The sequence below is a fragment of the Zerene cesonia genome, chromosome 5 (assembly GCF_012273895.1).
Source record: "Zerene cesonia ecotype Mississippi chromosome 5, Zerene_cesonia_1.1, whole genome shotgun sequence".
In the NCBI taxonomy this organism is placed as follows: Eukaryota; Metazoa; Arthropoda; class Insecta; order Lepidoptera; family Pieridae; genus Zerene; species Zerene cesonia.
The window spans coordinates 4,078,741-4,105,339 of NC_052106.1; the positions used below are offsets into that span (position 1 = coordinate 4,078,741).

The window sequence follows — 26,599 nt, forward strand, 5'->3', positions numbered from 1 at the left end:
TATATATATATATATATATATATATATATATATATATGCGCTAACATAAAAAAATTATACTAATAAACCAAAATATACTTAACCTAGCAAAGTAAAATTCATTCCTATTAAAATACGACTGCAATTTGCTGTTTATATTTGCGTTCAGTAGATCAAACTAATAAAGCAGTGTAATGAACTTTTGCTCGATTGAATCTATTGTGTCTAGCGAAGGCTCAGTGCTATTGGTTTTTTTTTGTCTAGGTTTTGTATTTAACTTGTTATTATTTAATAAAGTAAACATGTATGAAAATTTTAGGTACAATCAATCAATATCAAAAATAAATAATTACTTTTAACAAAAAAACTAAACTCCTTACAAATGTCAGAACTAGACCAAATATAATTCTAACCACGAAACAACGGAAGGCTTTCAAATAAAAAATTATCATTAAAATCAGTTCACAGATTTGGATGCGATTATAAACACAAAAAATGCAGTCGAATGTCTATGATAAAATCATCAGTAATGTAGTGTACACTTATTTTTAAAATAATCTGTGTCCGGAACAAAATAACTTTATCCAGTTAGAGGTCAGCGCAAAAAATATATCGCATGACTAATATCAATTACAAAACCAAACATTATTTGGAACAAAGGAATTATCATTATCTTTGAATACTTGTACCTTTTTTTTTTTATAGTGGGGAAATCTTGCATAGATACCCACGGCCCCCGGGGAAGAGGTCGTGGGTTATGTCGGATTCCTACCGACTAAAACCCCACTGTGTTCCGTCGAGCCACATAAGTGAAGGGGCCACGGGTGCTTGTTGGAATTCGTCCGCGACTGAATACTTGTACCTACATCTAGAGATGGAAAGTCTGCATTATTTATGACTTAGCCCCAGAGATTGCGTGGGATTCGGGTTTTATTGACCTCAAAATCACATCTATTGTCTAGGAAGAATTATTTCTATTTGCCTATAATAATTATGTTAAGATTGCGTGACCGTTTCATACGTATTTCTATAAAAATCTTCGAAGGTCTAATGCCCCTATTGCTTCATCAGTTTTATATCGATTCAATGACAAAAGTGTCAATAAGATGCGTTACTGAATGAAGGTTAACGTTTTTTAATATTTTAATATTGACATTTGTGGGTATTAATTACATTTTTTTTATTTAATTATGCTAATCTTGAGTAACTTTTGCGTTCGTGGTTAATATTTTTGTATAAATTATTTATAGATGAGTAATTAATATGAATTTATACAGGTTGTAGATTTGTATAGGTATGCATATTTATAGAGGTTACTATAGTCTCAGTATTTATTACAAAAACGTGTCACTTATATATCGTTCTTTTTTGTCGTTATTACGGTACCCGACCGTCGGTACATTTATTATGGTGTATTTTGGTAGCTGAATAAAATGGTATTGCTTAGTAGCGGACACAATGGAGTGTCTAGTCGACAGTTAGTTTTAAAACATACCGTTTATTATTTAAAATTAATTCTTCATGAATGTGTACCAAACTTTTTTTTAAATATATCTCTGCAATTCTAAAATGTACTATACAAATATACCCGTAAATCATGAAGATATATCAGCATTACGTATGTATAGTACATTCTTGTCTTAGCCGCTCGGGAATTTATCTCCTAATCTGGTAATTACGCCGTGAACAATCACGTGCAGTGGCTAATTTGACAACAATAGCACATGCAGTCACGTCTAGGCATTGCTTGCGTTCATATCCGCGCTTCTGCTATGTATTGTACTGCACTATCTCGCTTTGTGACTTACACGATTGCTATCGTCGTTGTTTTGTTTCACATCGCTTTTTAAAGCTGACATTCGATTTTTGTTGTGCGTCGGTTAGAACGCATCATGGTTATTAAAGTCTTGTTATCGTGTAAGCAATGTTTATAAATGTTTTACATAAAATATGACATGTATGGTAGATGAAGGGATTGAATTAGAAAGGATTTAATCAAGTATGAATATAGACTTCATCTAATATTAATCGTATGGAAAATATGATTTTGCATGCATTTAAACTATTCACGTGCATTGAGTGTAATCAAGTGTTGCACAAGACGGAAAATATAAGAAATCAGTCTATTTTAAGAATAGAAATATAAGAAGTCAGTATATATTTTTTATCATTCGCCATAATAACCATGATAAATTACTATATGTTATTACTTGTGTGTATTGCGCCATACTTGCAAAACGTCATTACTATTTATTATAGCTGCCATTATTGGTGTAAATGAAAGTGCTAAATAGCGCCTTCACTGTTATTACGATACTTTAGGAGTTCATGTTTGACGTATAGCAATAAATTAGTACCGACTATGTTGCTCCTTGGGGTGTTTTCTTTGTAAAGAACCACAATTTTTACTTGTTTGTATGTAATTGTCTTAACAAAAATGTCGAGGACATTCTATTAAAATCCCTCAACAGATTAATGATTTTGAATAAATATTACAAGACTTAAAACTAGTTGGCAAACTATAGTTGCTCTCGTAAAAATACTGCGTTAACACATTTTTAATAGTACTAACCCAAACATGGTTGTATACTTTGGTGAAATATCTCGGCCATATAACGGTATTTGTCGTGGACAATCTGGTACTGTAAACACTTGTATATGTTAATAAAGAACACGCTAAACGAAACGAAACTTCCACTTTCTTCCGTTAACCTTGGAAGTAGAACATGGGACATTGTATGAATGACTTTCACTGTGTGTTCGATTTGTACTAAATTAATGCATGTCAAACTTAGCATATGAATCCTATTTTTGAACAAGTTTTACCTGAACCTAACTCCATACAACGTACATACGTGTGTTATTGAACAAAATACAGTTCAAATGTTTTAAAAGCATCCTAAGAATTTGTTTAATATATTTCGATCTTTAAAACATATAACGTAGATTCATCGCATAAGAAGTAACCGTAAAAGTTTAAACAATAAGTAAAGAGAAAGCGAGTAATTCCCAGTATCAATTAATCTATTCGAACCAGCAATACTAATCGTAATTGGTCGTTGCGATGATAGTCTTCGCCAGCAGTCGAATTCATTGTGGTTGCATGCAAAATTAACATTGGTGCATTTTTGTGGAGCACAATGATGCAATCTCCGCAGTCGCTTTGTAGTATACTCCTATTCACAATTATGAGCTTTTTGAATAAATCCAGAGCCACCGAGCTCGTACCTCGGAGTGGTTCATTACCAACGTGTGCTTTAATGATAGCTTGGGTCTCGTATGTTCATACGTACTGACGATTTGCCTCTCATTAAAATAAAAACCAATCTAGACTTTAATTAACGAGGTTAGTAGACTTTCAGAAAGTTCTGTTCGTGCAGCGTACAGGTTATGTATGGGATTGAATCACGTAATGCGAAAACACAGGGATCAATGTAAGACTTACGATTTCGTATCTGCGTGCGCTAAATGCGTCTGGAATTCATTCGTTTGCAGCTACCGTATTTCGGTAACAAAATAAATATAAAGCTTTAGTGCTGACGGCTTAATATCAAATACGCGTATGCACTTTGTTGTAAATTCGAATGTATTTTAATGTCGACTATAAATAAACGTGCAAAATAATTTTAATACGTGTTATGTTAGCACATAATTTCTTACCCACGATACTTATGATTAAATTTAACATTATTATGCGTTCATTACGCTTGTTTTAGAGGTAACAGGATAGTTACCTCTAAAACAAGCGTAATGCTCAGAAGTACGAGAAGCTGAAATATAACTAAGAATTGCTTCACTTTTCTTCACTTAACGGTGGGGTCAAGCAGTGCTTTCAACGTTTTACCCCGTTTATGACAAATTTTTGAGGAGAATTTCATTTTAATGCTTCATTTTAGTGAATGTGTTAAAGCGAGAATATTAAAATAGTATCTTATCTTCACCGCTTCCTTTACAATTATGCCAGATAGCATCAGAAATAGGAGGGGCCCGTTGGTGCCGTTCAAAATAGAATGGATAATGTATCTTACATGTTACCGACGAAAACAATGGTTTATATTCTAGCCCAGCCGCTTATTAGCGCTGTTTGTACACAATGAGATTTGTTTAATAATATACCATGAATATTGCAGTCTCGAATGCAAAGGTAGTTGTTTTGCATATAATATTATATTAATCGCTATTTACGATTTACTTTCAGGTTTGTTTGCTTCAATCAAATGCCCTTGCGGAATGTAGGGTGGATGAATGTCACATGAGTTTGTTTCGTACGATTATTGAAAAATGAGCATTCATAACAATACTTACATAAAATCGTGTGTGCTGTTAAATTTTAATGAGAATAAATTAAAATTCTTCAGCACTGCTATGATTTTCTAATGTTTATGTTACCCATTTAATACAAACAGGATAACTAGCGGTAGGTAGGATTGTTTTTTATACCTCTAATTTAAAGATGTCTCTTTGATACAAACGATAAATAAAAAAACCTCAATCTGATTTGAATTCGCAGCGCTCATTAAACGCTTCGAAAAACGCGATTACGGCGAGTCTGAGTTTTTTTTGCTCTTACCAGCTTTAATGTTAACTTGCAAGAAATTTTTTGCACTGAAATTGTGTCAATGACTCCTTGCTTGGCCCTGGTTGCATTCATGTGCTTTAAAGAACTATTTTCTTTTACAACTTCCCGAGTCGATGCATTTATTTCACATAAAACCAATTGTTTCACATGCATTATTTCGATATGAGTATTTGTATCATATACTCGTATTCCGCTTTATGTTCATCTCCAAGCATCATTCTTGCATTCCTTTAAAAAAAATCAAACATTTGTCGTGCTCTACCAGGGTCTAAAATTTTCGTAACACATAATCCAAAGTGCAAATAATATTTCCCCGCCAATCTGTTTGTTATCTTTATTGACAGACATAATAATTCCATTTACAAGGGTTTACTCCTTTCGGAACAACTGCCGTTCTGTTAAAATAATACTTAAACCGCTTCAACACCTTTATCTCGGTAAATGTAAGTACGCAATGTATCCTACGAACAATGGGGCGTGCATTAAGAAAAGCCGGTTTGTTTATAAATTCTATGTTTACATATGTTGACCCTTTTAGGCAACGGAGAAAATAGGTCCATCGCATTTTGTAAACAATGCATTATCTTATGTGTTTATAATAAAGATTGCAGTTGTGTTTTGATTGCTTATAATTCGAAGATATTTATGGATATTACTAATATTTTCATAGCGTCTTGCGTCATCGTTTGTGAGCAATATCGATTTGTGTTTTATAGGATTTTGGGTGTTTAGTTGAGTTCCAAGTGATTTTGGAGGGTTTTTTTTTATGTCATAGCGGGCAGCTGAGCTGGTGGTTCGCCTGATGGTAAGCGATAACCACCGCCCATAAACATTCGCAAAGATACCTCTGTGAATGCGCTGCCCGCTTTTATGGGGTAAGGGAAAAGGGAAGGATTAACGACTGGAAAGAAGGAATGGACTAGGACAGGTGAGGAAAAGGAAACGGGCCTCCGGCTTCCCCACTCACCGTACGAAACACAGTGGCATGCAGTGTGGTACTTCCCCGGTGCGAGCTGGCCGGTGTGGTTTTTGTTTGATATCACTGAAATAATTGAGTCACATAATATTATTAAAGAGGAAACATTCGATTGTGCGTTCGCTAAAATGGTTGAAATAATCATTACATTCATTGTAATAATTTCACTTTATTTGTTTATTTTATCTTGATTTATCACGGGCCAAGCCGGGACGAGGTACTAGTTATTGATATTGTTACTGGCTAATAATGCCTTTGTGGGGGAAATATTATTTCATACTTCTTTGTTAACACTTTATATAAGAAAGAAATGTATGTAGTAGAGCTATAATGTTAACAATACAATGGGATTTCGTGCAGCTAGCTTATCTTTTATCGCTTGTTTGAAGATAGATAAAGTTGTTTAGCTTTATTGGCGCGTGCCGTTTATTATGATTCATTACCATGGCCTACCAACCTATCCCATATAGATAACGTAAGCAAATTGGTTACTTCATTATTTTGTCATGATGTAGGTACCGTCCAATGTTGAAACAGGTATATTTTCTGAATACATTAACTGCACATTACAGTACCGTTGAGTTTATATTAGAGCGGTTTCTATTATATTAACAGTTCATAAATATTTTATAAGTGGATAAAAATAGGTAGATAAAAATGTGAGGATGTTTCTTTGTATCTACATTTTGACATTTGATTATTTGTTTTTAGTTAAAAAAAATATTAAGAAGCAAACATCAATAGTTTGTGTTGCATATTTATAAATTTTATGGACTGTTACATGGATATGTAATGATACACACTTCAAACGTAGGTACAAAAGGTACCAAAAAACCTTAATAAAAACATAAGCAAAAAACTTTAATAATCTATGAAGCTGAAGAGTTTGTTCGAACACGTTCATCTCAGGAACTACTATTTTACTTACTATTTCAGAAATTCTTTCACTGTTGGATATGTAGTACAGATTATATAAAATGAGACCTGTTCTTTCCTAATGAAGGAAGGAAGGAAACTGTGTGTGCCGTTTCTTATATTGAATAGAAAACTGTATAGTAAATGATAGGGCTAGGAGAAATGTCTCCAAGAACATAACTCCAGGCTATTGTTATGATTCAATTAATTCGGTACAGAGGACAAGTATGGACAAAATGTAAGCATTTTCTCCTAGCCCGATCGTTTACTATACAGTTTTCTATTCAATATAAGGAACGGCACACATAGTTTCCGATGTTGCAATATGAACGTAGCTTGCGTCGAATCAATTTACTTCCCATCACAAACCAATCATCGAGCGGCCTTTCCACTTCCTGCTACTCCACTGCCAATATTTTGTAGTATTTCAGACTGCAGTGTCGGCATTTTTGCTTGTAACTGTCTGTTCTGTGATCTTATATAAATAACGTTAATTACGTAAAAGCTTCTAACCTAATATATAAAATTCTCGTGTCACAGTTTTCGTTGCCATACTCCTCCGAAACGGCTTGACCGATTTTGATGAAATTTTTTGTGCTTATCCGATATCTATGAGAATCGGCCAACATCTATTTTTCATACCCCTAAATGATAAGAGTAAGGCAGAACAGCGTTTGCCGCGTGCAGCTAATCTTAATGTATATATACGTGTCACATTTTTTGTCCACGATGTGCTCCTAAACTACTCAACCGATTTTCATCAAATTTGCACTCCATGTGCAGTTTAATCCAACTTTAAAGATAGGATAGTTTATATTTTGACTACCCGGGCGGAGCAGGGCGTGCAGGCAGTAGTTTATATATAGACAATGCGATACGGCGAATGACAGGGATTTTAATCCCGCTACATGATCGTTTTTTTTTCTATTTAAATTTTTCGCATTTATGTAGCCTTTGAATACTATGAAAAAAGTTAAATAAGAATTATTCTCGAAATGTCTATACAGACAAAGAAACAATTTAACGTACAGTTAGAGCTAGGGTCATAAGCATAGGGTTTTTATGGTCATAAAAACAAATCGAAAGAGTTTATTTTCGTTTTAAAGTCCCAGTGTAAATAGTTTTAACTGTCGTTATGTATCAGGGAATAAAAAGAAGTAATTATAAAATTATTGTCAAATTTTCGGAAATTTGATAAGGGGTATTTTAATTATTTCGCGAGAACAAGCCAAACTATGATATATTCTTAGTTCACGTCTAATAACTATTTAAAATATAATTTTTGTAACAAAATATAACTGTAATTATCCTCCTATTAACTAGGAAACATTAAAAATTTTAAGAAATTCTACTTACGTACATTAAAATCTTTCTTTTAACGCGTTTTAAAAGAAAGATTTTATTTTTATTGTTTTTTGACAGAATTTGTTTTTGTTACTTCAAACATTTAGACATGGTTTTAATGGTTTTATTGATTTCATGGCCTGGAACGAATTCACATAACTTTAATTGTGAAACTTTAAATGAATTTTAGTTTGCTTATCTTAAAGTATAGGCATAATATAAACATATTTTAATTGGCGTCACCTGTAAGTTTGTATGAAACCGACTCCTTAAAACTCGATTTTGACCCAAAACAGACACATTGAATTGAAACTTTATACACTTACCAAGGATCGGTGACTATACTAGAATTTATTGACTTTATACGAGTATATTAGGATCTCCATTCTGTATCTTTTTTAGGTATATTATTAGAAGTATGTTTGAAACGCAAACAAGGAAAAGCAAATAAGTTAAACAATATTTTATATCATACTATGATTAACTTTCTGTTAATTAGTGTTTTAAATTGAGTATTGAATATTATTACAGGAATATGTATTATATTGTTGATAATATATTTGGGTGCTGTTGAAATTAGTTAATGGTGATGAAAATGTCAGCATATTTTGATTTAGAATGGTCAATGGTCAATGGTCCCTTTATTAATGATGTTCTGAGTTTAAATCCCGATGGATATTGAGAAACATTCTCGGCTATAGCATGTTCGTATTGACACGGAACTTTATTGACTGACATTTTTATTAAAATGTTCGTGATTTATACACAGAAAACTCTAACCAAAAATAAATGCAGGTAAATTTGTTACGAACCAAACCGGGAGTCATTAAATCGAAACCCATTTCGCCGGTTGATCTAAAAATTTGTCGTGCTAGCATTAATGAGACCAGAAGACAGAATTATTAGTGGCGTTCGTTCAATATTGCTCCAATTAATTCCCTCGGTTTCTACCTACAAATTAATTTTGTCCCATTTATTCGTTTGTTTTGAATAAATCAATCCGCAATATTTCCTTGTAATTTTGCAGCTGGTTATTTGATTAACGATGTATAAAATTTGACTTCACATTTTTGAAAGCGACACAGATGATTGTTTTCGTTTTGTTTTTGGGAATATTTTATTTAAATAAAATGGGAATAGATTCGGAATATGTAGATAACGTAAAATCTGATCTGGTAGTTTTTTGTGTAATTTAGTTGAAAGCTATATGTTTAGGTTGATTGCAATTTAAAAATTGTAAGTATCGATGAACCTAATATTTTTTATTTTTAATGTTTTGTATAAAAATATACGTTATTCTAGTAAAACAAAAACGTCTAAAAACCACAGATTAGTTATGTTTCAAAGCGGAAAAGAAGCCATACGTAGGTATAAGGACATTTGATATGTAAAATGCCACATTACTTAACGAAGACGCGTTATTATTTATGTAATTATTTCTAATCTTATTACATACATTGTCTGTTATTACATGATATTCTTAATTGAATGATTTTTTTTTTATATTTTGTATAATGTATTATAAACTGGCAAGGTTTGTTGTGCTAACTCGATTATTTTAGCAATATATAACGATTTGAAATTAATTACGTCGCCTACATGATTACACTATTAAATTGACGTTGAAAATTTTACCGTTTGACAAAATATGTTCGATAGTGTGCGAAGTTCAGATAAGTCAGACTGTTTTAGTAAAAATAAAGATGCATTAAGTCTTTGGTATAAAAAACTTAAAGTATATTGTGTACAGTACTTACATCTAGTATGAACCTAGAATGAATGAACTAACAACAAGTTTGGGGCACTAATAGCCTTCAGTATACTAACTATTGCGGTAGCATTTACCAGAAGTTTGTTCATAAGTTCATAAAGCCATAACATGTGGACGTGAAGTTTCATTTTAAATGTTACTTGCTTGTAATTCCTTAATGGTTTGTTTTCCTTAAGGACATTATGTTTTGCAGTAACAGTTGTAATGTCCATCAGAATCTAAACGACCGTATATAAATATATTGTGTGGATGTGTCTACTTTTGTAATAATTCTATTTATATAAATAATAATTAAAGTATAATGCCAAAGTTGTATTTTGTTCTGAGTTATACTTTGTCATCTTGATGCCTTAAAAAACAAAATATGTATTTGTTATTATTATATGCAACTAAAACATATATATATATATATATATATATATATATATATATATATATATATATATATATATATATATATATATATATATATATATATATATATATATATGTATAACAATAGCATCAAGCTTGATTTATTTTTAAATTTTGTGGCTGAAGAGAAAAATTTCACGCACGCTCAATACAAGTAATTTAATAATTTCCAGTTACGTATTATATCTCCGCACCAGTTAAAAACTTCAAAGGCAATACAATTAACTAAAAATAGTGCGATTTCATAATATAACTGAATCGGTATCACGCTTGACGAGCAGAGTATTTCTAAATATATGAATTTTTAACTTCCTTCGATCAAAGAATTCTTAATACGATATTATTGCTACTGGACAGTTATAGGTCTGATGAGTTTTAAACGTATACGTAGTTAAAAATATCTTTATAATTTACGATTTATTAATACTTTAGTTCTAGAAGATCTTGGAAAACGTTTAGAGGCATACCTATACTTATAACAATTTAATATACAAATTTGAAATGGGTATGATTCGTAGCTAACTCGTGTCGTTTTATTATTGTTTATTTTTTCATTATCTAAAGGTAAGAAGGCGGTAAGAGGGAGGTATTTTACAATAGCAATTTGAATTGATCAAAAAAATGAACAGCGTAGTTATAGTGAAATCACAATGGAAAAGGGGATTTTATAAACAACTTTCGTGTACTTAAAACATTTGTGGAAAACGTTTAGATTTGCCAGATATTCGTGGCATGGCAGTGAAGTAAACACGAGAACTTCGTGACGTTCGATTAATTCTATCAAAGTGAAAATGTTCCGCCATTTTCCACGCTACTTGTTTCGAATTGCTGTCAACAGTTCAACTAATGCTTCCGTCGGTCCAATATTAAACTTTTGATGGTGTTTATGGCCTCGCCACCGATTTATAGCTGAGTCTATACCGATATCAAATGTATTGATTTAACGCTTTGTTATTGTAACCTGCTTCCCAAAAATTATTTTGTTAAAATTCAATTTTCTTGCGGTCATGGCGGTGGAGCATAAAATTCCCTAACGGTTATATGCCACGGTGTAGTCAAAAGAACGGTAGATAAACTTGGATCGCACGATAGATTTACTGCTTCCTCGCCGTTCTAAACTTTTGACTGAATCAAGAATATTTCGTTCCATTTTTAGTATCAACAAACCAGTCAATTAGTGACTTTGATCTCCTATACCGTGTTTAATGTATTCATGTGATTGTGCATGGATTAGTCGAGTCAATTGGGAATTCGTTTGATGGACTTCATCGAAAATTGATCGTGTTTTGATTTTAATCCGACTGTTTTTACTCAACATGATTGGAATGAAATTTTATTTTAATGCATACACGTGCAGTTCTAGAAATTAAAGAATAATATTAAATCTATGTATAATGTATGTATATAGGATGACACTTGAACCGTGGTAGTTATTACGTTCTCTATATGATCTGATTTCATTTGATAATTTAATGGGTAATTATGATAGATACCTAATATATGGTTAATTAGGTTAGTTAGGTATAAAGAGTAAACCCAAGAACTTAGCTGTTGCAATGCAGGTGAATATAGATATTTGATAAAGCATAAGAAAAATCGGTATAACTTACTATTGACAGTGATAACAAATAAAAAATTTTACCAGCACCTATTGCAGCACCCTAAAAATATAAACCACAAACTTGAATAGCATTAAGTACCTGGTTTCTAAAATATATTTAATACAATATTAACACTAGCTTTTGTTTATTAGGTGTCGCGTCCTGTACATAACCGGCCTGCGTCAGTGGGCGCGACGGGGGATGTCACACAAGACATATACGACGGGCAGGTGACGGCGAACCAAGGCGCCCCTTCGTCACCGAACACGAATGTACTGACGAGAAGAGGCGAAGGCGCTTGTCAGGCCAGCCAGCGGCTCCTTCAGGAGATATTGGCTAAACCTGGTGAGTGTATCCTACTTCCTACTTCGCTACATAGTACAAAACAAAGTTGCTTAGATCTTTAAAAATGCGCGGCGCAGCTACTCTCACATAAGACGACGCTATTAGCAGAATTATCAACGTTTTGGGCGATTATTTGGCTTATGTACGACTATTTGGTAATCTGTGACATAGGTAATAACACTGCTGGACATTTCGTAATTATACTTTGAAAGATTTTTGTTTTATTTCAGTGGTAACTGACTGCTCTATTTAATTTTGTTAACGCCTTTTAGCGATCGTGTCTGGATATGATGAAAGTTCATCTAAGGGTTAAAACAATTTTGTTTGTTGAAAGAAAATTGAGTTAAAAGCACTCATCGAACCATAATGTAATTACAGAGTTGAGTTAATTAATTTGACGACTCGTGTTTCTCTTGGTACCTGACTCGAACTTATTTTTTAACTCGGCATGTTTGACACTTTATAAAAAAATACGGTATAAATAATTAAATCGCAAAAATAGCAGGCCTGACAATATAAGAAGTGTAAAACCAGGCTACAAACTACATTCAATCTCACATTTATTCTATATATATATATATATATATATATATATATATATATATATATATATATATATATATATATATATATATATATATATATATATATATATATATATATATATATATATATATATATATATATATATATATATATCTAAATTCACTGAGCAACATGAAGTTTAAATAATTATTTAATTGGTAGGTGTAGTACTAAAAAAAGCATTCGTGTTTATAACTTAGTAAGAATTGCGCATAAATTGTGTAGTTTATGGTACATTCTGCACGCGTATTTATATAGGAATACTAGCTGACCCGGCAAACGCTGTTCTGCCTTACTCTTATCCTTTAGGGGTATGAAAAATAGATGTTGGCCGATTCTCACACATACCCAATATGCACACAAAATTTCATAAGAATCGGTCCAGCCGTTTCGGAGGAGTTTGGCAACGAAAACTGTGACACGGGAATTTTATATATTAGACTAGCTGACTCGGCAAACGCTGTTCTGCCTGACTCTTATCCTTTAGAGGTATGAAAAATAGATGTTGGCCGATTCTCACACATACCCAATATGCACACAAAATTTCATAAGAATCGGTCCAGCCGTTTCGGAGGAGTTTGGCAACGAAAACTGTGACACGAGAATTTTATATATTAGATATATTTATTGTTCCAAATTTAACGTAACACTGACGTATTTTATGACTGTTACGTTAAAATGTACTGCAAATGAAAGTTATTTAATCTTTCGACGTCTTTGAAGTCTTAAATAACAAAGACTTTCGTTTTTCAGATCATTTATTGAGAGAAAGTTAAGGAAACGTTAAAGAACTTGAGAAAGTTTTTGGCTTTAAGATGGGGCTGATATAGATGAATTTGTTATTCGATTGTTTATTCTGTGTTTTATTTAAAACCTTAAAATTTATTTGTTTCATCTTATTAATGCTACACAGTCTGACATGCACTTGACCCGTTTAAATTCTATCAATTTGAAATGAATATAAAAAATATGCAGTCATAATTTTAAACAAACAAAAAGATCACTGTATGTATTCAGTGTACAAACAATAGAAACTCATAACGTAATTAAGAGTACGGTTTTTATGAATAAGTTTGCATATTCAAATTAACATTTAAATGAAGTATGAAAACTCAAATATTCTTGCATTTAACAAGCTTCTGCTTGACAAGCGAAATTAAAATGAAACATTTCTAAAGTCGTTTTATCTTAATCCATTCAAAAGATCTAATTTATTCCAAGCAGTTCCTATTTAAATTGAAGTAAACTTTATGTACAGAACTCTGGATTATTTAAAGAAAAGCCACCGTCACTAGTTAGTTGATTAAAGCATTAATTAAATTAGGTGGCATCGTGATATCTTGGGAAATCAAGAGTTGCGTTCAGGCTGAGTTGAATCGAGCTTGAAGAAGTTGTAAATATGCTGTGTTTTAGCGTAGTCTGAGGACGCCATGAGATAACTTAGTATAAAATGTTCGCGCAATTATTTTGTCCCGTGAGCAAAAAATTGTGTAAGGAGCATAATTTTATCATTATTTTATCTAGTGTATTATTGTATGTATGAAATATGATGGATTTGTAGGCATAAGTGTTCATATTCATTATTATGTATCTAGTCTGTTTTATTAATCTATAAACCAAATGGAATACGTATCTTAAGTGAAATCGGTAATACATTCTCGGAAAATATCAATTCATTTTTCAAACCAAGCGGCCGTTGTTTATACCTACCCAATGATATTTATACGATAAGGGCGTGAGGTCTGAGTGGGGTTCTGACTGCTTTATTAGAGACCTCATTTTATAGCCTCGATAAATCACCGATATACGTGTTTTATAAAATTACAACCTTAATTTGTTTAGGAGAAAATAATAAATATAAGTTTCAAATTTTCTTAATATAAAGCCAAAGGTACTGAACAGATATTTGATTCAAATTTAATTAAATTCACACAACATTTCGGCAGCGTGACAAGTCTTTCACGGTTTTCATATAACATATAATATAAAAACATGTTGACTACAAAATTATTGAGTTCAAACCCTCTTATTGACGCTCGGGTGGTGTGTGACGTGTCGCACTGGTTTGTATGATTCATGCTCAACTTTAGGGGAAGTCGTACAAGTGAACAACTTGTAAGTTTTAACACGCAATTCTTGTTTATTTAGCATTTACATGTACAAGCATTGTTGAAAAGGAGTTTAAAGACGCCTATTGAATGCAATTTTCATGAATTGTCATGTCAACACCGTTGAGTTATAAAGTAATATAAGATGTTTTGTTTGCTAATGAAATAAGATAAACGTATACAAATGTATTACTGTTGTCCTTTTAATTATCGACACCTAAATCTATTTCGGTATTTAATAAGAAAGTAGTGATATATAACACATTCTAACATTTCATATTTCTCAACATATTCGCTTCTATTCTGCTTTTATTACTAATTTCCTTATTACATATCTCATATTATTTAATATAAAATAATCCCTGCATACGAATATTGAAAATCACAAAAAATAAGGTACCTATATTCACGTGATTTACATAAAAGCGTTATGTTTCTTCATCTAAACGGACAAAAACTTATCTCTACTAAGCGGAGGCATAAGAACCTTCGAACAATGGCGTTCTAGGACGAAGAAATATAAAGCCCGGCTAACTGGACAATGGCACGTCTAGACTAGAACATTACTGTTAGATTAGCTACCATTTACGTTTAGTTTTAAGCCACAAATTTACAAATGAGTTCAATCGAGAATGCCATAATATTTTTGCCTTCGAATCGTTGGAACTACTTAGATCAAATTACCGGAATGAAACCACACGGAAGGCACCAGTTCTCAAATAAAGAAAGAATCGTCAAATACGGTTCACCCAGTCGAAAGTAATGGGGTAACAAAGCAAAAAAAGGTGAAATGATAACCTTGATGTCGATTCAAAATTAAATTTTAACCAGCTTGAGTTCAAAGTTTGTAAAAAAACTCAAATGTTTATACTTTTAATTTGTTTATATCATAATGGTCGAAATTATAATGGTTAATTTGAATAACTCCAAAAAAAGACTGCCGTGACTTCCTTAAAGTATAAAAGTTTTAAATACAAAAAACTAAATAACATCATGATAGTCGTTTTATTCATAAAAAGTTTTGTATCAGCAGTATTTATAACGAATGACTTTTTGTGAGGAACCGTTTAAATCAAATGTTTTAACTGCATTTAGTTTAGATTTTCTATTTTTTGTCATCATTTCTATGACTTAATTGGTAGATGTATTTAATTTAATAAAGAATTAAAGCATTACGTTACGGTTGCATTGCTCTAGAGAAATTTCTGTTATGAAAAATACATGAACGTATTATTTAAGCGTAATTATGTCGTTGAAAAACAAGGTCATTGCACCCTTTTTGGTGTTATCACCATTTAATAATATCTTATCATAATTTCATTAATATCTTTAGAAATTAAAGATTTGAAATGCTATTTATATACGGTATATTACCGAGGTTTGAAGCCCAAGCTATATACGACTTCTTGTTAGCAGCTCGGGACTCGTTTTCATGTCGATCTATAATTGCTATAATATTATGTGATTGAACTGTACATTATTATTTATTGAACTGTGACAACCGCGAGATTTCTCTTTTTTACGAAATCAAAGTAATACTACTGTGCGATGTCTCTTTAAATGTATTGTAAAAATATGTCGATCTGTCTACCAAATATTAAAAACGTGATAACCGTAGTTTTTTTGCATAATTGAGTGACAAGCACTCTTTTCCCAACATAAACATAAACTTTCACATAATATAAGTGGGAAGAATAGTGATTTCCCGGAGGAAATGAATAAGGTCCGTGAGATATTTGGTCTCACCGCAAAATCATCTTCCCAGAAACTTTTTAAGTAGTATAATAATGTTTGAAAACAGAAGATAATTCAGTTAGTTGTCACGACCATAATACCCGAATGTTTCATAGAGTTTCTTTAGGCAAATAATTTAGACGCGTACACTTAAATAAACAAATTGAAAGGTTTAAACCTTGATTATTAAGTCTTAAAATGGAAGTTCAATAATTAATTTATTGAATTCTTGATATCTACCGTCATTTGAAAACAACAAAACGATATAAATGACGGGTACAGAAATATAAGTAGTAAAATGTAGGGTCGTAGAGAATACAAGAAAATATGTACTTTACAGGAGAAGGGAAAATTAAAAGATAAACTAGCAATCTGATATCTCGCCCGCATTGTATTAGCAACATTATATAAAGTCGGTGGAAAGTTGCAAACTACGCAGCAGTAGTTACTAGGTAATATGCGAAGAGCAATTGGATCGATCATTCTACAATTTTGTACATTTGTTTCCTTCCGCCCAATATCAGAAAATGTAATTATTTATTTCGAAGTATTACAATGTCGAAAACATTTATAATAAGTTGAGAACGAAACTTCTGCAGTTTGTTTGATCAGGCATATTCTCTCCTGGTTATATTCCAATGTGAAACAAAGTTTGCTATAATTGTTTTTTATTACTCTTTCAAGCAGAAATAGCTGTATGCGATTGGCTGTAGATATAAATGTATTAGCGCACACTTAGATACTATGCGAATGTAGCTGCGAACTCCAGCTAATTTTACTATATATCCAGAATCTAATTCATGTATGTCACACAGGTACTCTCCCCACGGTAGTCCTGCCACAAAGAGGCGGTTATTGGGCGGATGGAATCGACGAGAATCCCTCAGAGGAAGACAACGAGCCCCGACCACAGCCCAGCACCCCTCGCCCGCTCTCAAGAAAACATAATATAGACACTGATGAGACCGCCAAGTATTACAGGCGGTTCTTTTTAGGAAATGTAAGTATAAACGTAAACAATACTATACATGAGTAAGTAACATAGATGACTGACAGCTGTTATAGCTGTACAATATGGCGCTGAGGCGATCCTATTCTGGTTTGGATCATCTGGCTATATATTGCAACTGGCGTATAAACGTTGGGTTAATATAATATAAACGGTCAAATGTATTACTCATTATATAGATTTTATAAGAATTTATTTAAGTAGTGTTGATCTTTATTTCTATTAGGTCTGTAACCGCAAATTTATAAATGTGTGTGTGTAATTTTTTATTCCATTTATATAAAACCGTAATTGTCCTTAGTCATCTGAAATAGTTAGGGAAGTTTCATATATAAAGCACATATATGTAAGAAAATTGAACATGCATCTACAAATAAAGTGAATAAATTGATTTCTTCAAATATCAGTATATATTCAGAAGCTAACTACAGCGCATTTTCTAAATTGTTTAAGTTCAATGAAGTCGATTAAATATTTGCTATGGAATTAAAAGAAAGTCTTTGAAAGTTTCCTTTTGTCTATATTATTAAATCATTATCAATTAATGGAATAACAATTCGCATTCGCATTTCACTGAAATTAAAATGACAAATGAATTTATTTTTTACATCGACTATTTGTTATGAAAATAAAAGTATACGTTTTTTACATTCAAATTAATTATAAAACAATATAAATATGAACACATTAGTGAAAAAAAAGGTGTGTGTGCGATTCACACATGAATGAAGTGAAACTTCAGTAAATCGACAAAAGAATGAATAAAAAAGTATGTATATTTCTGTCTCATTCTTTGCCGGCTTCATTCTGCACATTTTTGTATTTGTGTCTCTTACCTGTCGTTTTTCCGTTGCATCAGGTTTGAAATCACAACGATTCTAAAGAAGTTTCACTTCAAAAAAAAGTACATATACAGACGAACATAGAACCTCTTCCTTGTCGTTTTTGGTAGTCGGTTAATAAAAGTAAATTAAATTTCTCGCTTTACTGGTTAAGTACCAACTTACCTTATGGGTCATTAACCATAATTAGAGTCTTGTTGGTCTGGTCTTATTGAAATTAAAGGAGCCCGAGCTACGCTTTATTTAACATAATTACACTCAAGTGCCGCCAAATTAAATAAAAGATCAACAAATAACATTTTAGAATATAAAGTTTTAATCATCAAAAGATTGAGTTACAAGATTTAACATTAACAGTCTCAAATTCAATTTAATTGAAAGTAATTAAGCATCTTCTTCATTACTTAACGTGATTATAAATATTAACCTTGGCTTTCTTTGTTATTCTATAAGATTATAATTATCTTTTATTACATTTATTTCGTCAGAAATTAATCCTGGTTTAATAGCATATATAATTATATTTCACTTCAAAAAGTACATTTAACAACTCTGTTATTTGATATTGAAAATTTACTATATGCTCATTGACATTTCGCGCCGTGCTGTCTCGCGTGTAACGAGTAACGACGCGATCAATATAAAAATATATTTCTTGTTAATTATTTCACATGGTATTTCGACAATCACCAGCTCTTGGTCACGTTCCCCTTGACATAAAATGTGGAAAGCTTGACCACCCAATGTCAATGTCCTTTTATGCCTTGACCTTCCAGTGGACCTCGTCAGGACATAAATCAATATAACTCCTTTCCGCAGTTATTAACAAGAAAACCAGTTGTGGTTTTGATATATTTTATTCATGAATTTCGTGAGTGAATGCAGCTTGCATTACTTGTTTGCGTTCATGAGGTTTTATTTGAAGTTTTAGTGAACTTCTGTTTGCTTATTCGTATAATATGATGTCTTAATCTCTAACCATTTAATGTCAAAGTCATTAAACTGCAGCGGTAAACGTGAAACGTAAAAAAGTCTCACGGGGTCAATGCTACAAAACAGACATGAAATATAACTCTCTTAAAAGTTCTTAGTTACTACGTTAATACGTTTAGAACAATTTTATATTAAAGTGAATTAAGTATAATAATGATATGAAAGATTTGCAAAAATATGGAAATGCAGTCTCATCCTAAGTATCCATTTTATTTCTCAACGCGTTTAAGAACCATTTCCACTCGTTGCCTTCGTTATAGAAATATACCTTTCGCCAAAATGTTGCGCGATCATTTATTTGAAACGCTTTGAGAAATTTTTAATAACGAGCTCTTACAATTCAATGGGTATCATTGAAATACAATGTTTCGAACAATCCCCTACAATTCAGACGTGTGAACATCGGCTCATCTTTACAAAGCTATCTATTGCAATACGAAACTGTTAGATCGACCTCTACTCGCATATATATTAATGAAAGCTAAAACAATCTGTCGATAGCGCTGTGCTATCAATCCATGAGATGTAGCGGAATTATGTGAATCGACTAGAGGTAGACAGGTGGATAATGCTTTAAACAGTTATTTAAAATTAATCACCTTTCTACACAGATGTAATTTTTTATTATTTATAGGATGGAGGACAGACGTAATTTTTTATTATTTTTAGGATTGCACCAAAGGGACAGTTGCAGACCACAATTTAGTAAATTACGTATCCTTACATTGACTTGCATGTACATTAGAGAAGTATGTTTATTTGTTAAACATCACCCAGAATATTTTAAGAAGAAAGGAGAAGTAAACTCTCATATGCTAACAAGATATCAGAATAAGCTATATTTCCCAACTTGTAGAATAAACACAGCTAAATATAGTGTAATATTTATGACTATTAAAATATATAATAAAATACCGGATAATTTCAAGGAACTACCAGTAAATCTATTTAAAAAGAGACTGACGAACTGGTTGATGGTGAAACAATTTTATGACATTGAAGAATTTATGACATTAAAAGAGAATTAAGTAGTATACCTAGCAGGACATTAATGTTAATTTAATTTTTGATTTTAATATTTGCACACCCAAACTTTGGGTAGAATGTATTAGCCGCAGAATATTGTATAAGACCTATAATTTGTAACTACATTCTTGCAAATAAATTTAATTTGAATTTGAATTTGAATTTGAATTTAGTGTAATAGCATTGAAATGCTATTAATAGAAATGATATCGGATTTAAATGAGTCCTTTTTGGCGGTTTGGCAAAATGACGTGTTCGAAACCCGCCTAGTGATCAATTTTATTTTGTATACTTTAAAATTAATCATGTGTATAAATGGATATGGTCTAAAGATATATTATTGGTAGATGTCATGTGATGTGATAGTCCAATAATTACTGATGTGTCATTCATTCTACTGCTACATTCAGACAAGCTGTCTCCATTGTCCTGTGACTAATGATCGTGAAATACGACATTCTTCTTTTAAGCTTTAAAAATGCTTTAAATTTTTTATATGTATATGGAGTAAATAATGAGTTGATATTTAACCATAAGCAGTCACCTTTGATCCTACGCTCCCAAAAACGAATGTTTGTTGTGATTTTGTTTTACAATTCCGTGCGCTTTCAAGCGATTCTTATTTTGAAAGGAAATTATTGTTATTTGATCCCATATTTGAATCTGGTACCCAAAGACGTCGGTGACCTATGTAGAAAAGAATAACTACCTCAAAAATCCGACGATAGATTGAATAGGTATTATAGATACCTAATTTTTATATCTTTTTGTAAATAACTATCCACTCCATATACTGCAAAACATTGGTTCACCCTTAAAAATAAAGTAAAAGTATTAATTAAAATTACTATTATACTCTTAACATACCTAGGTATAAAAGATGAAAACTAAGGTATAGAAGATAGATCGTCTATCACATAAAGCATGAACTAAGATCTACATTCGACACGCTATTACCAGCACGTGTGAACTTTCCCATACCCACGCCCCATAGGCTTACTTTTTCTTCGTTTTCGTATCGTCTGTATCTTCATAATTGTTTCTATGAAGAATACGAACGAGCTCTGCTTTGCGTTTTCACACGCCAAATTCAATGTCAGGGGTTTAGCAATAAAATTGCGTAAGCACGAAACTACATAGTACCTAAATGTTTTTGCTATGAATTATATTTTTTATTGCCACTAAAAGTTCGAAATTTAACTATTTTATACTGACCAAATAGTTTTAATGGCCAGTGTCAAAAAAGAGTTAGTTGGTTCAATATGTACGAAATTACTGAGACAAATCTCCAATTGATTAAAAAAATAAAAACTCAGCACAAAATTTAACATTCCATTAAAAATACCACTCGTGCACCAATTAAAATCGTATGCACTCATGCGTTAGTTAAGCGGAGTACTCATTACGAAAAACCTCTAACGACAGTGGGAAAAGTCGCCTGCCTAGCTACGCGGAACGGGCTGGCTTCACGCCGACTGAGCCAAGCGGCTTGTAGATCAAGCAGATTACGGAATTATGCAGCAATTTGATACCAGGATTGTGTGCTCCGCTTTATCGTTCGTAATCTAGCCAGAATTACATACGTTTCCTCCCTGGGAACTGTTGTCAGATGGAATAATTCGTTACGGTTTACTGAGAGAGAAGGGATTTAGAACGTTATCATTGTTAGACTCAATCCCCAAAGAAAGCAAATGATAAGATAATAGCTCTTAGATGATAATTTCATTGTTGTGGTCGTGAGTAAAACCGTCGAAATAAACGTAAGACGTAGTTAACCTTTAACACATTAGCTTATCTTAAAAAATGACAGTACCTGTAGCGAAAACCGGGTTCAATGGGTTATTGTGGCATCGCAGAGTAAGGGTTAGTCTAGATGAATGAGATGCGGTGATCGCTACAGCGATAGCGGAGGGTTGACGCGTAAATAAGTTGCGCGTATTACTGAGATCACGCTCTGTAATGGGACTATTAAAGTTTATGTCCCGGATTTGTTTACCTTAATTTATTGCATGCGTCAATTGGCCTGCGGAAATCCACGTGGAGCCAAACCGACTGCTGACAACCGCGTAAATGAAATGGTTTCAGATTTTTAAATTAATATTATTTTTCTGTAATGGTTGGAGTTATTTTCTGCTCTACTGACCGCAATCAATTACTTCGTGGTTTATTTTTCTATTTAATTTTGCCACGGTTATGTGATATTAAAAAAATAGTAAAGAACGTTCCTAATATGATACTAATTATTTTTGAATGTATGAAGTGTAAATTATATTATGTTGCTATTACATCGACGTACTCTACTCGCGTGTGATGCTAACAGTCCCTAACTTTAATTACAAGCCGGGTTCTTGCAAAATTGGTAAAGTTATATGAGTTCTATATCCGATTACAAATTCATTTCTGAATTTGTACATTCCGAATGTGTGCTAAGGACGTGTGAATTAAAATATCTATTGTAGAGTTTATTTGTTCAGTATTTCACAGCAAGGGCACTCTTTGATTTTGTATATTGTTCTAACATTGCAAAAGCTTTTCAAATCCCTTTCACAAACGGAATAAATTAAAAAGTAAAAGAGTATGTTGTAAATAAAGGCGTAAAATCAATCGGCAATCCCGTAAAGTAATTTAAGATTGTGACGAAGACAGATGCCGAAGATGACAAAAGAAAAGTGAGAGTAATAAGCAAATGCCTCCGTTCATAACGAGAAATTGGTTTGAGGACAATTCGTTTGAAGGAAAAAATCGTTGAATCGCGGAGACGATTGCAATCTTACCATCCAGTTCGATGAAATAAATCTTCGAACGCAAATAAAATATTTTATCCAGCTTAATGACGCAAAACAGGTGCAGATTATTGCGAAAGTCCGAAACAGATCATTTACCTTTGATAAATCTCTGAATCTTGCTTAAAATTGTCAACTGGATGGAAGTTTCAATTTATGTTGGAATAGAAAGGACCAGAATTTTATGATAAAAAGTATTTTTGATCAATACATCCTTCTTGCTTTACCATAGTTTTGATAAAGACATCGTAGTCCTATTGAATGATCATTTCAATGTTGAATTGAGGGGTAACAAAGCTATGAATGAAATGTACGTTAACCAACCAAATAACCAGAACATTCCATCTTCAATGACAAGATCCATCAGCTTTTGGAAGGAACATTAACCTCACGTCCCTGCAATTACCGCCCTTAGCTTTCAATTTACGTCTCCACGAGCTATGAAAAAGGACAGGCGATAAAGGGATTTCAAAGTGAGATCAAATGGAAAGATTCAAATTTGAATGATGAGACCGTTAATGATAATGTATCTCGTAATGTCGCTCATAAAACATTTTCCATACTTTATTTTTCCATGAAACGTCGATGTTTGGAATATGCAATTATTTATGTATTTTTGCCTACCTACATTGCAAAATTTAAATAAATAAAGAGCATTAACGTGAATATCAAATATATTCGTATTTATTTTAAAATTCTCAAACAAGAGTTGCTTCGTTCACTATTTAATTGGTTTAGTACTAATGATTCCCTGGCAGCAGACCCAATGTTTGCGAACGCAAACACCAAGCATTGAGGTAGAATCAATCCATTATACTGATCACGTACCTTCTTAGAACTATCGATGCCTATTTGGGTTCTGTCTGTACTATATTATGGATATCATGATTGGACTACTGCTATGACATCCTGATTATTCTATTATACAATGTTGATGTTTTGTTTCTCTTTAAAAAGATCTGCTTTTTTCGATACGGAGGATATGATAATAGCTTTATTAAAGGATATGTTCATGATATCCTGTAAAATGTTCTAAATGGACATTCGTTGGGTATTCCTTCTAGGTAATTTTTCCTATTCATTCCACTGCTCCATGATGTAAAATAATGTAAACAAGCGCTATCAATACAGTTGCTCATTAGTTAAATTAAATTTATGATACACATTAGGTTTTATAGGATTTGCATTGATTAACTTTTAGGCCTAACCATGATAAAAAAATCATAAAATAATGTTTTCTTTTTAATTTATTTGTTATAATATGACTTAAAAATTGATCTCTCAAAGTATTCGCTTCGACTACAAAATCATTTTATACCATTTGGCCATTGGGCCACGGTGTTATTATTTGTGGAACATTTTGTATAAATTAAATTTGAATTTCCATTAACTCCCATGTCATTTAAGTCTTTGTTTTCATTTATCACTGACCTTCAGCACTACGAAATAAGACAATGTATTATGCGGCAATAAACCTTGTCCGCTTTAAAAATGTCGTTAACTTCATGAAATATTAGACTCTGAAGACTGTGTACATTATGTTTTATCGTCTTCACAATTCGCGTACTGACTCTAAATGGATGCTTTCAGGCGCTTCTTCTTGGGATAGTAATGAAAATGTCTTTTAAATAAAGATACTCGTACATACAATGTCATTGGAGGATACAAAAGTACGTGCCATCTGATGTTCAGTAGGCTTTGAAAACAACAGGGGAAAATGTATTCTTCAATTTCTGATTTTAAATATGGGTTGGTTTATAATATAAACGTTAAACAGAGTAGATTTTGTATATACCACGGTTATATTATCATTAAAAAATATGAACATATATAGATACATTGGTTTGTAATAATATAGTGTTTAATTTTTAGTTTTATAGTATTGAAATGCTTTATTAATAAGACATTTTTAAAGAATACAAATTCTCATAATGTAATCTTCTAAACATAATTCCGTACGTAACTATATTCAATCATATATTGAATTCTTTTAACATAAAACAACAGCAAATCTACTCGTAATATTCCTGCTCGATATATTCAATAACATTGAAGCACGGTTAAAACCGACACAGAACTATCGAAATTAAAATAATTGCTTTGCGCGATAAAATATGTCCTCGCGTATGACAGGCGTGTCGAAACAACGGGAGTAACAAGGCAATATTTGTACTCAATACTGACTGTAACCTATTTATGGTATAATTCTCGACTATATTTATTGTCTCTAATGGTGTGATAGGTCAATTCTTCATTGGATGACTAGAAGGTACTAATATTACGGTAAATGACATCATCTCTTAACAAATCCTGATTCACTCTGATTACGTAGAGTCGTGACTTGGCTGGTCGTCCTTTTAGAAATTAAAAACTTTTCAACGGATTTAAAACGCGATTTATTCATTATATTATTAACCCGACGTTTCGAACACTTTACAGCGAGCGTGGTCACGGGGTCACAGTCTCCCCGTGACCGTTTAATTTCTAAATGTATAATACTCGCGTGAAACCAAACACAAGAAAATAATATGGTCGTCCTTTTACTAACCAGTATAATTCCAGGCTCATTGATTGTTATGATTAGATACAATGTATTAGACGATGATGTATAGGCTCTCAATTTGTAATACAGTATTTTATGTGCTCGGATCTTCTATGAAATGATATTACAAGTTAAGACGACGCTGGCAAGGCAACCAGTCATAAATATTTTGGGAAAGTTTGTCCATATGCATTGTTTCATTGCGAATTCATTAATAAATAACTAAATGTACATTATGTTTGTCACATTTACTCTATAAAACTCTGGAAAAACAAACTTTATTCAGTTTCATTTATCCTGTAATGTTTGCTCAAATACTGTATTAATTAAATACATTATAATTTAATTGTTTAATACATACGACATCCGCTGCTATTTTCCTGTAACCTCTAATTAATATTGTTAGGTCTCAATACGATGATTTAAAACTGTAATTTGTTTGCTAAAATTGACTTCGGAAATAAACACCAACAATTTGAATAAATAAACACATATCAAACTAATTTAACGTAAAACATTGTTCTACATAAAAATACAAAGTTACTTTTTACGTAATTTAGTAAACTTATATATTACCAGCAAGAACTTGGCCATGGATTATGGCCTGAACCCTCATAGGAGGCCTGTATCCCAGTAGTGGGAACATACATGGACTGATGATGACGATGATGATGATATATTACAAAAATGTCAACTCTATAAATTACTCAGATAATATTTGGCACCGTAAATATGTATTAACACTATCAGGGCACCGCGGTTTCACCCACGTGATGTTATTTATTATAAATGATATAGGCCTAACGTTTTTGAAATGGGACCAAGTTTCTAAGATTACTATATATAAAATTATAGTGATGATAATTTAAAAAAATCCATTTTTCAGGAACACATTAACTTGGTCGGCTTCGACCCAAACCTGGGCCCAGTGGTGATGTCTCTAAAGAATGAACATATGGCTGGCCAAGACCACACTAGGATACTGTTGAGGTTACACACGGAAACCATGCACGGACTTATACCTGTTACAAGTGAGTTCCATTTTATTAAGTA

General features: G+C 32.2%; 1 protein-coding gene across 5 annotated transcripts in view; it reads left to right on the forward strand.

The window, feature by feature from the left end:
- LOC119839986 (rap1 GTPase-activating protein 1) overlaps positions 1 to 26,599 on the forward strand; it is a 207,741-nt gene that overhangs the window by 173,960 nt on the left and 7,182 nt on the right. For all 5 annotated transcript variants that reach the window (XM_038366465.1, XM_038366463.1, XM_038366466.1 and 2 more), the window contains 3 exons: positions 11,732 to 11,924; positions 17,167 to 17,351; positions 26,433 to 26,577. In XM_038366465.1, the coding sequence (XP_038222393.1) occupies positions 11,732 to 11,924; positions 17,167 to 17,351; positions 26,433 to 26,577 (523 nt within the window). The remainder of the gene's footprint in view (positions 1 to 11,731; positions 11,925 to 17,166; positions 17,352 to 26,432; positions 26,578 to 26,599) is intronic.